This window comes from Meleagris gallopavo, chromosome 2 (genome assembly GCF_905368555.1).
Source record: "Meleagris gallopavo chromosome 2, MGAL_WU_HG_1.1, whole genome shotgun sequence".
Lineage (NCBI taxonomy): Eukaryota > Metazoa > Chordata > Aves > Galliformes > Phasianidae > Meleagris > Meleagris gallopavo.
In genome coordinates this window covers 71,581,377-71,593,986 of record NC_139405.1, presented here as the reverse complement: position 1 = coordinate 71,593,986, position 12,610 = coordinate 71,581,377, and the positions used below count along the sequence as shown (strand labels likewise).

At 36.1% G+C, this 12,610-nt stretch overlaps 1 protein-coding gene across 1 annotated transcript in view; it reads right to left on the bottom strand.

Moving 5' to 3' along the window:
- Positions 1 to 12,610, bottom strand: part of MMS22L (MMS22 like, DNA repair protein) — an 87,184-nt gene that overhangs the window by 63,970 nt on the left and 10,604 nt on the right. Inside the window, exons 8-10 of the mRNA XM_085217607.1 lie at positions 10,809 to 10,939; positions 6,260 to 6,373; positions 4,958 to 5,137 (exon numbers count right to left, since the gene is read on the bottom strand). Of these exons, the coding sequence (XP_085073733.1) occupies positions 4,958 to 5,137; positions 6,260 to 6,373; positions 10,809 to 10,939 (425 nt within the window). The remainder of the gene's footprint in view (positions 1 to 4,957; positions 5,138 to 6,259; positions 6,374 to 10,808; positions 10,940 to 12,610) is intronic.

Below are 12,610 nucleotides of genomic sequence, written 5' to 3'. Positions count from 1 at the left end.
GTTTCATGACAGCATACTGTAGTCACCACTAAAAACCAAGTATTCCATTTTACGAATATAATTGTTACCGGACCTAAAATTAGGCCTAAAAAACAACAACAACAACAACCACCACCAAAATAACCCATAAGAAACAGAAACCCCAAATAATTGCTATTTTAACAGATTTATGTGACCCATCTGCAGTTCTAACCTTCACTTCTAGTAAAGAAGCAAAATGTCATTTTCAATTAATACAAGTAATAAACATGAAAGATGTGCATTTAGCAATCCCTAAAAAGAAGCAGATAAAGGAAAAAGGCACAATCTTAATTTTCTTGTTTTTCCAGGGAAAAACTACTTCTAACCCATTTTTCCTATTCTAAAATCAAAGTCCAATTGAATATGGAGGCAGCCAAATACTAAGGATCTAGATAGAAAAAAAAATACAGGGTAGGTCAAATATGGCCCATAATCTATATTTTCCATCTTGGGAAGAGAGATGACTATTCATTTGAATCAACTAGACCATGCTAATAAAGTAGAAGATTTGCGTGGAAAAGTATATTTAAAAAAAAAAAGAAAAAAAAAAAAAAAAAAAGGATTTAGGGAAAGTAGAAAAGTGTAGATGGTTTTCTAAGTAAGATTATTTACCAAGAAAAAAAAAAAAACAAGGCATCACGTTTACAATTCTCAGCTACATCTATATCACTCAGGAGTACCAAAAATCACCTCTTATACTCAGTTATATTAATAGCCTGTGTTGATTATCTAGATGCAAGAATGTAGTACTTTCATCATTTGTCCTGCTTTACAATCTCCACTATGGCAACTGTTAAACCTTACAAATTATTTTGCAGATACCTGTCCTTTAGAGCTTAAGATAAAGAGCATCATATGCTCTGTAATGGAAATAACTACTTTCCAGCAGAAATGCTACTGTCCCCTGCCCTCCTCTTTTACTGATTACTCTAGTCAGCATCATGACTTGGTGACAATTCCACACAGAATTTGTAACTGTACTGAGGGAATTTAAGGCCAACTTTAAGAAAGAGAGGTATAGTATATAAGCACTTATGTAACATAATTTGACTACTTTGTGGATTTACACTTCTGCACTGTGGAAAAAGAAAAAGGAGTATTCTGAAAAGCTGCTGACGTTATCGAGACTATTTACAGGACAAATATGAATAAAGGGACAGACCTGCATGAAGTTACACTACAGCTCTGACTTAATAATTCAGAAACTTCAGCAGTATCAATTAAGGAGCTGCCACTGCTTTCTTCTCATCCTGCCCTCACATTCACAACATTCCACTGGTAAGTTTTTCTGATTCTTCTGCTTCTGAGACCTGGTGTGAACTGATGCTAAGAGAAAAGAGAGGATAAAAACAGGAAGAGGGCCTGACTGAGATGATGGAACAGGGGCACAAATAATTGCACTAGAACAGCAAATGGTGTGTCATATATAGGTTGTAAAAAGGACTTCTTAAGCTATTACTGATGCCAAAGTCTTTATGCCAGTTAAAAACCCTGTCAGAAGGAGAGATCACTGAATCTCTGCTTTGTATTTTGACTCCTATATTTTAAGAACTGATACTATGCGATTATCTACAGTGTCTGCTGCAAACTCAAAGTGAAGTTAATTGACTGCTCAAAGGCCAGATTTTCAGAGATAGATACTAAAGGAATCATGCCAAATGGCTACAAGGCCACTGGTTATCCGGAGCAACCTGCTCAGAGCACGCTTTTAGCACTTCCATTGCCCAAGGACACGTGATTTATACAAAAGGTGTCCATAGGCAAAGTTCCAGCTCAGTTGCAGTATACAGGTCACCATACAGAATTCTGGAGTAATCTATGGCAAACTCCTGTCACCAACTGGAACTGATTATAAAAATCGCACTCAGGTTCAACTCAGACTCGGGAAAGAGCAGCACAGCAACCTGCTGCACTCTTCTTTTAGCTTCAGTTGTCTCTATCTTTTAACAGATGTTTCATTCAAATCTCAGTAAATTTACATCCTAACAGTATTCTCTGCTACACTGGCAATATGGCATCGCAACTGTTTGAAATCCACTTTTGTCAGAGAATATGTAGAAGCTGCATCTTTTACTCCAGATCTGCTGGCTTACTATATCCCTCCCTCTACTCTCAAATAACTCAAAATCAGCAGGACCTGCAGACCCTGAAGTATGTAAAACTGCTCCAAAAAGCAAAAACTTAAATAGGGGCCCCCTGGCTTCTCAGAGAGAAACTTCTACAGACACTAACACCTCACTACCTGGAAATCCATACCAGGCTTCTCAGTTGGAAGCCCATGTTTGCATATCTTGCCACATAGTCATTTCAAATCATTTAAAGGCAAGAATTCTTAGCCTCAAGTAATTCTGCCTATATTTTCTCAGTCCACTGTATATTGAAACTGACCCCTGCAATGTTCACAAGCAGCAATTTTTCTCACCTGTTCCCACCCGGATTTTAAATCCTGCTTCTCAGAATAGTGAATTGGGACCTCAATGTGGGGTTCATGAAAAAGGTATACACTGTACTTTCCTCAGAAAACAGCATCTAGAAAGCCTGGCCAAAGTTTTCTAGTTTTAAATGACTTCATGTGTATGAATTATATATTCGATATATATGAATCACTGCATATTTGAAATTACGTTATATGAGCTAAAGGGGAAAAATAAAAAGAAGCAAGTCTGAAACCTACTTAGAATTTTAAAAGCTTTCATAATAACCTCAAGGCCATGCAGTCCACATTAAAAAATTGAAAATCTTCTACAGATGACATAGGCTTAGAGGCAATTCTTGCTAGGAAGCACATGAATAACCATCATTATGATACATCGCCCTCCCACCTCTGATCACAGTTAATTAAAAGAAAGCATGTGCCACGAAGCTATCACGTCAGATGTTTAACCAACAAAACAGGACAACATTAAGTTCTGACGTAATTCCACTTGTTTAAAAAAAAAATTGCATCAAGGACCCTTTGATCTTATCTCCAATGAATGTTTGAAGATATATTTCAGAAACAAACAAAAAAACCCAACAGGAAATGATTGCAGTCTACTATTTACACAACTAATTATGACAGGTTACATTCTTGTGGTGTGTACTGTTCTGATTTTTTTTTTTTTTTGTAATCATCAATAGCACTTAGGAGAATAGGGATCCCTGGACAAACTCACAACCACTTCCAGAGAAATGTAAAGTACAGCCAACATTTTGAACATAAAGAGCATGGGAAACATCAAGAAAAGCGTGTACAGTGCGGTCTTGTGATTTACAAATTTGGACTTGGAAATTCTCTTCTCCTAGGTGGGCTCTGAGGAAAAAAAAGGTACTGTTTAATCTTGGGCAAATCACTTTCTGTTGCTGCATCTCAGATTCTTACTTTAAAATAAGAACAACAGGAATCCTTTTTCCCATTCTATGTCTGCTTGGCTTATTTAAATAACATAGTGCCTTGGGCAAAAAATCATCTCTCACAAGGCTAAATACGTGGTACGTACCACTAAAAGAGACAGAGGAAAAAAACAAAGATCAAAGTAAACAGTATCGCTGCATTCTGATTGGAGCAAAAAAACCCACAAAGATAAGAAACCCAGGACAAATGACACAGTAGTTTCTGCATTCAACCTGGAAATAACCTTTCCTCTCCATTTAAGTCCCTCTAGTAAGCACAGAGCATTGTAATTCTATCTTCTCAGCATTCCTCTGAAACACACCAGACTAGGGCTCCCTCTGCCCCACTACCATAATAACAGAGCGAAAGCAAGGAAAGGTTGAGACAACCTTCTGTGACAGCCAGATGTGGTCTACAATTCTACATTTAAATTTAACATTTTAACATTTTTCATTCCTATAACGTTTATATACAAATGCTTTTATAAAATTAAAAGATCAAACAGTTATTTTTATCAAAAAGTTATGTCAGTTGATCTGTTTATTTTTATCTGTCTCTCCCCTTTTTGTAGTTCTGCAGTTTATAAACCTGCTTTCAAGGTTTTAATCTTTCATCCTATGTCAAAATGAGAATCATTTTTGGTATCTTGGAAAATACTTTAACAGAGAAACCGCATATGTCACATCCCTTTAACAGACATAATTAAATTACAAATAATAAAATACACTCTGTAGGAAATACAGAGTTGATGCTTAGGAAACTGGCGAAATTCTGCTGGCATGTAAAACGAACAAAACAACTGCATTGCTGGGTACTCAGCTACCTCTCTAGTTTCTATTCAGCTTCTTTATAGTCAATTAAAGAAAACTAGCAGTTTTCACACCTCTCAAGATGGATGAATTGCCTCTCAGCAAGTGCCTGTTTCCTTCCAAATTAATGATTACAGAGTTAAAACTAGGCAAAATGAATATCAGAGCATAATACTGAAAGAAGGATCAAGAAAACTAGAGTGAAGGCCATACAGGAATTTCATTCATCAATACCAAGTACAGCCCCACGTACATCTTAACAAACGTAAGAATGACATGTGCAGGTCTCATCCAGAGAGCACTGCCACCCTCATAGAATGTATGGTAACATCAAATCCCTCAATGAAATTCACAGAAAAGAACGTCAATAATTGCATGCTTGATGGTAGGAATAGCTAAGACCATGTCCTAAAGGCAAATGTCTTGAAATTTTCTACCAGAAACTTGAATTCAGCAATATTAAACAGTGCTAGTATCAGACATTCACATGGATTACACTACATGCTCATATATTGCATCTCAACATACCAATACGAAGTTAATTAACTAGATTAGAATTTCTCCAGAGCAGAGCTACCTTTTTTTTTTTCACTATCACACTTAACACTATCAACATTAATAAGTTCTTTTTTAAACAAATGAGACAATTCCTTTATTATAACACAAAATGTTTTCTATCAACAAAAAAAGCAAGCAAAGTTGCAGACTTAAATAAAATACTACAACTCAGGTATTTAGGAAAGAGCAAACCCACCTTGTCTTCTAGGTTTCCATTACGATCAAACTGGTAGAGCGATGCCAGATGAGTAACAATCCACAAGCTAAAACTCAATGGATCTTTACACTGAGTTGTTTCAAAAACAGACCTACTTTCAGAACTGCTTGGTCTCTCAAAGATGCTCTTTAGATTTTTGTTCACCAAGTTCCAGAAACACTGAAGAAAATGTGAAAGTAAATTGGTAATGTGTTATTAAAGGCTGTGTTAGCATTCTCTACAGTATTGCTTTAACAATCATTTCATTTTTACAGAGAACAAGCAATATGACAATCATTTACAGAAAATATTATCAGAGAAAGCCTGCAGCTATCATACATGCTCTTTCTCTATCTTAGGATGCTCTTACTAGTAGAAATCAATGTGAAACAAAAAGATTTGGTCACAAGGAAGAACGTGATATGATACCTCACAGGCAAAGTTACAAGCAGCTGGAATGACAACGTACAGACTGAATCCATCAACTTTGTTCTCAAAAGAGAGAAATTAAAGTTCTTTAATGAAGACTTTATACAGCAGATTTTTGAAAAAATCTTAGCCACAGACTAATCTAACAAAGAAAAAGCTAGTAGAAGATGAGAGAGAATCAGTCTTGAAGACAGTAAACTCAGATTCAGATGACTTGTTATAAGTCAGTCTCTTCCAGCACTGATAAATTGATTATCTTCTTGCTCAGATCCCCATCTATAGCATATTATGCCTTCTCTCACCCTGTGTTTATCTTCCCTAATTGTACAGAAGCTTTCTGGGACTTCTTTGCACTTACACTTTACTTACATCAGCTGGGTGAAATTACAATTACAAGCATCAAAAACCAGGTTGCTCTTTTACAGATAGTTGTAGTATAGGTACCAAAGACAGAAACACAGGCTAGATGGATCATTGATTTGACTGATTTACGTCTTCTAGCACCCAGCAATTAATTGTTATATGATATAACACAAATTGCAAAATAATGATTTTGAAAAGTGGGTAAATGTTTTCTTTTCTACTACGTCCTACTATGCAATGTCCAGTTTGTTTGTTTTCTTTAGCACAACACGAACTCCTTAACAGTACCTTAAGACGCAATGAAACAGCATACTGTAAAACGTAGAGACTTGATGCACATTAAAGAACGTGGCCTAAAGTATTACTCTGAGCATGCAGTTCTCAATGAAAAATGAAGCTTAGTTTTATCATCAGATACGTGAACTAGTGCATTCACAGCAGTCTGGGAACATTTGGCAAATGCACTGCATTTGTAACATGCATGCATATGTAAAAGCATTCTTCCATTACCTCTGTTTGAGACCCTTTATTTCTGAAGTCCATCAGCTGAATAAGTAGAACCCACAATTCCTTAATGCAGTTGCAGGGATAATGGTGACTAGTAAGAGCCTCAGAAGGTCTCACCTGAAAGAGAATACACAGTATGTTTTTTCAGAGAAGTGTAATTTCTGACGTAGCATATTTTCTCTGGTTTTGGTGTGGGGTTTGATTTGGGTTTGTTTATTTTTTGCACTTAAATAACATGGCTACAGTTACAGACTAGAAAGTATATTGATCCACTAACAGCCAAAATATATATTTCACACAATAAAAGATTGTTTCCTAATTTTACATAATTCATAGATTGTATTATTTCTACGTTTCTTCTGAGCCACTTTCAAACTTTATTTACTCTAATGAAAATAGGGTTTCTGAGGCCTAATCAAAAACAAATTGCAATAAATACCAAATCATTACCTGACAGTATGAAAAAGAGAAAAATGATTATATTTTCTTGATGTTATATGAAAGATAAGAAAAAGATTTCAAATGACTTAATAGCTATTATTGCTGGTTTTTTAACCGAAAAATCCTTAATGACTAGGCAAAATGCCAGTAGAAAATGTTTTTGTTGGCATGAAGATGTTAATGCTGCCACAACATTTCGCAAAGTCTGCTTTTTGGTAGATTTACTGCAAGGCATTCTTTTAATATGCAGAAAACAGCATATTTCAAGTCATGTACATTATTTGATTACTATTCCATATTTAACAAAAATCACTCTGACTGATGCATTTCAAATGTAAAGCATTCTTCTTGTGATTCATCTATAAGTTTTATATTCCCTGAATTGTGAAACAAAATAAGCAGAACAGCTAAAGAAGATGCTAAATGCATGAAAATTCACTCTACACTTTGATATTTGTAAGACCTAACAGCACTGTATTTGAAATAATTATAGTACAGACATTACTTTTACTTACTCTGTCTTAGGACTTATGAATCTACTGAGCTGTGCTCAGAGGTAGCAAAGCAGTGAGAAAAACTTTGCTTACATAGCATAACTCCCTCAGCAGGAACAAAATGCCAGAAACATAGTAAGAAAAGAGTAAGATAAATCAGCTTATACTCAGTTTATTGCTTAACAATCAGTACTCCAAGTAGAATAACAAGCCCACATCCTTCTAAAGAGGGGAACGGCACCTAGAGAGACTTATTCATCTTACTTGCCACAGGAGGAAGAAACTTCTGCTATACTTTCCTGACAAATAAAGGGAGCCTAGGATGACCAGCCAACTAATTCCTAGATACCTAAATCAGATATAGTGAAATTGGATTTTTATATCCTCTTGCTCTTTTTGATCCATTCATTTAGAACGGTTCTTGTATGACACTGGCACTTAAACTAATTTCAGGTTTGGCAAGCTAACAGTGAAAATTAAAAGTTAAATCAAAATACACAATGCCAGTAACAGTAGCAGCACTATGATAGATATGTTACAGAAGTGAGAATGAATGACTAAAACCCACACATTCAGACTAAGCATATCATTAACAGTCCCAACTTCTGTTTCAAACCTGTATAACATTCTGTAAGCATGCAGAATTTTTATTTATCATTCACCTCCAAAGTACATCAAAATAGCTTTAAATACACTTTAAATCTAAATAAGAATTCAGATTTGTTTATAAATGTGACAATTTGTTTTTCTCTCTCTAGAGAATCTTTTTTTAACCTATGAAATTGTCAGAGTGGATTCTGGTGGCAATTTAAGAACCACATGAGGCCAAGACTGAAATATTATAAATGCTTACATTGCTCACATTCCACAGTTGCTACTTAGAGTTTTTCCTATGTCTCTCCATGCTTCTAGCTAAACATCTATTATGGGAATCCCTCAATAATCTGAATTAATCTTAGGCAAACATTATCTAGAGAATAAACATCAGCTAGATCACTAAAGTCTATCAAAAATTAATTATTTAACAGCTAAATTCCCAAAACTGAAGCAGCCTCAAAAGTGCTCTGGTTGACTCATCAGCAAAAAGATCCCTTCAAAAATAAATTATTGCGGATGCACTCTAACACTTGGGAATTTTATGGAAATATTAGATACCCAACTTATCAAGCATTTATTCTGCAGTTGCTGCAGAAACTTTCACCTACTATGCTTCTCTACAGGCTAGCAGGATCTCTTCTGCAAGATGTGCTATTTCTGACCAGGACAGAGTATGACTAGTACTATCAAACCAAGACACTATATAGAAATTGAATAGACAAAATATAAATGAGACATTGTTTCGTTCAGGGATAGTCTGTACCTTCTCTTCCAAGTTCAGTACCTTGGTAGAAATAGCTATAACCACAAACTGGTTTATTCCTGGGACAATACAGGTGTGGTACCAAGAATGCACTGCTGAGAATAGAATAGACTTCCAGGGATATTATTTCTCTGCCTAATGTACCTCAGGGCACAATGGGCTGAGGATGCCAAGTGGCTTGACGGTGTAGCAGTTCAAGATACAAATTTGAAAGTATGAGTATAAAAGATCAGTGCTTATGTCCTTCCTTTCAAGAATACTAACAAATGTTATGAGCTTCACTTGTTTCAAAGCTTATTAGTATGACAGTGAGCTGACACTGTCATCTATTATGGGTCTCAGTTGTGTTTTCACAGAATACCCTGAGCTGAAAGGGATTCACAAGGATCAACTCTGGGCTCCATCGAGAACTACCCAAAATTCAAATGTTATGTCTGAAAGCAGCCCAGATGCTCCTTGAGCTCCAGCAGCTTGGGGCCATGACCCCTGCTGCAGGTAACCTATTTCAAACTCACCATCCACCGTCTGGTGAAGAGCTTTTCCCTAACCTCCAACCTGCCCTTCCCTGATGCTGCTCCATGTCATTCCCTTGGGTCCTGACACCTCACAAGAGTAGACCTCAGCACTTCTGCTCCCTGTGAGGAACTGCAGGCTGCCATGAGGCCTCCCCTCAGCTCTGGGCTGAACAAATCAAGGGACGTCAGTCGCCCCTCATACATCTTGCCCTCCAGAACCTTCACCATCTTTACAGCCCTCTTTTGTATGCTAATAGTTCTATGTCCTTCTTCCAATTGTGGCACCCAAACCTGAACACAGTTCTCAAGGTGAGGTTGCACAGCACAGAGCAGCACGGAACAATCCCTTCCCTCACCCAGATGGCAGTGCTGGGCCTGATGGCCCCTCCGGCTGCCAAGGCACACTGCTGACTCATATTTAACTTGCCAGCAACCAGAACCCCCAGATCCCTTTCCACTGGGCTGCTCTCCAGCCTGTTTTTCCCCAGTCTGTATATATATCCAAGTTTCCCCTGTCAGAATTTTGAAGAATATTATATTCATTGCTGGATTATAGAACCAAATGCACACTAGAGGAGGCACAGCTGAAGAAGGGTTATCCAGCTCAAGTCCAAATTCCACTTGAGAAATTAATCTTGAATAGATCTAGTTCAAGATATGCAGCCCAAGCCTAGGGAGAGCTGAAGAAAACACTGAGGTATAACAATCTCCTCTGTTTGTTATGCGGCTCTGTGGAAGTTGGATCAATCTGTCATTTTAAATATCTGACATTTCACAGGCTACTATTAAGCACAATAGTCCACAGATACTACTCAAATCTTCCTTTACAAGTTTACTCATTTATTTGTTTGTTTGTTTTTGATGGAAAAAGAGGTTGTAGTTATCTGATAATGTAATAAATCAAAACTAATTTTCAAAGGTAAGAGAACTTTCCAGAGAGACAGTTCAAAAGAACAATTTATAAATGCTATTATAGCCATTTTCTCTCCAATCCCATAAACAGCATCACAAAATAAGGAGGACTCCATTTCTCGTGTTTTTGTACCATGAAAACATAAATTACACAATTCAGTCCTGCATTCATAGCTTACAAGTGCTGATCTAAAACAGGCTTCACAATGACACAGTCAAACAAGATTGCACAAGTCTCTTACTGGCTAATGCTATTGAAACTTTGTAGCCTTCGTGTCCTCAAAAGAAGAAAGAAAAACACTGCAACTGGAGAATGAAAGAAAAAAGGACAAGTTTTCCCTTCACAAACATAAAAGAGCTGTAAAAGAAAGATGAGAAACAGAAGCATTGTAACAAACTGTAGTATGACATTCTGTAAGTGTCCAGCTAGCTTACCGCCAGGATTACAGCTATTTTTCTTTGTTCCTGTTGAAAGAGTTTGAAAAGATTTTTTTTTTTTTTTGCATCTGTAGCTCTAAACCTTTTAGACTGTGCCATGTTTGGCATTGAACCTGAAAGACTGAACTTACGAAATGTGGCACTCACTTCTGCTCCGTACACAGTGCATTTCAATACTTCTCTCTCATTCAACTGCCAGATGGTCATGAATAAATATAACACAATTTGAGCTCTTAACAAATAACACTCTTTAAAACATGGAGATATTAAGCCATACGTAACATTTAAAACTTAGCAGTAAGAAGTCATCTATGCATTGGTACAATATCTAATTCAGATGCCTCTGTTGGGAAACATAACTGTCCATGTTCTATGTAAAGGAAATAAGTTACCTTGGTGTACTTCTGGATGGACAAGCTTATTAAATCAGATACAAGATTTTCACAGTGTGTTTCAAATAAACTGATATTGGTTAAATTCTCCCCAGTTAGATTTATGAAATGGTTAGCATATACCACTTGCCCTAAAGAAAAAAAAAAAAAAAAAAAAAGAAAATTAGCTCTATTTAGTCTAGAAAGGATTTTTGTTTCCTAACCTATATATCTTAGAATTGGTTTGCTAAGTTGCATGTTATTTTAATTTACCAACTCATCTAGAAACACCTGTCCATTATAAATTCAAACTCATTTCTTCATTACACTCAAGTCTAAAATTATTCCAGTTGATAGTCAAAAGGTTTGGCATTTTCACCTTTTTATTGGCACAGCTTCTCAGGGAAATTAGGTTTTATTTACCCGCAGATTCCCCTTTGTTACGTGCCAGTGTGCATGTTCTGAAATCATCACATGTTTTGCAAATACACAAATTGATGACAAACAATCACAGAGAGGTCTAACACTTTCTTTAGGATGTTATGATGTAAAAAGCTGACACGATCATATTCCAACTTGAGCATTTGTAGACATTAACAGAGATAAAATGGTAAAGTTAAGAGATAGTTAGATCTTATCTTACAAGCCTTCCAAGAGTACAATTCCCTTGACATCAGTGGAACAGAAGATATGTAGAATGAGTTTGTAGTTTATTCTTAGAAATGCAGGGTAAAACTCTGCATCCAATACCTTGCCATTGGTGTGAAGTTTCCATTCAGCATACTTTACAGAACAAAATGAGAACCTAAAGAATTCAGCAAAGTAATAGAATACAAGACAGAATAATACATGCAAACATGCCTTTACTAGTGAATTTTGTTGTTAAAAGCATGAGCTTTCTGTTACAGAAATTAATTACTATATTATTACTCTGAACTTTACCTAGAATTAAATATAGAAACCTGGAAGAGACATGGCCTGCAGCAGTCTGTTCATCCCTTCTCCAAAAGCCCCCCAGAAAAGGGAAAAAAAACAAAACAAAACAAAAAAGCCATTATCCCAATCAGTCATGAAAGAAATTTGTAAGTTTATAGAATAGCCAATCCATGCATTATCCAGAAATACAGGCATGGAGAAATGACAAAGACTCAGGAAAGCCACGTTGTGACTGTACACAAAGCAGAAAAAAGTTCATCTAAGTGTTCAGTTTTGATATCATTACTTTGCCCAAACATGCAGTGCACTGTCTCTAGACCTCAGTGTTACTCCAACTACTGCAATGCTTATATGGAACTTTTAGATAATTTATATAAGGAGAAAGTTTTTGTTGTAGTGGGACTGTCTATAAGAGAACACACATTTATGTCATTTTGCTAGCATGGAAATGATCTCTAATGTATACTATTTTCACTAAGAAAATCATAATGTCCTGTATTTTAACAGTTCTTCTTCAGCCACCTGAATGTTCTATGACTGCATTCTATGACTTTTTTTTTAAATTTAGTTTCTATGAATATCTTACCAATCTTTTTCCTCTTTTAAAATTAAAATTATTATTTTTATGTTGGTTGGTTTTGTTTTTAAACAAAGACCTCTAAAGGCCTCTTCCTTTGCACAGTAGTGTAACATATGATCTGCAACACGGATCCCCTGCTCTGGATTCTTTGTTCTGGTCCATCCGTTGAAACATTTCATACATATGTTAACTGTTTCTTGTTATACATTGTGAATCTCTGCAAAATGTATTTTTATTTTCAGTGTCAAAAAGTGTCTTGACATTAAGTATCTAGTATACAGCAAGCAATAGTTGAAAACAAACTGTA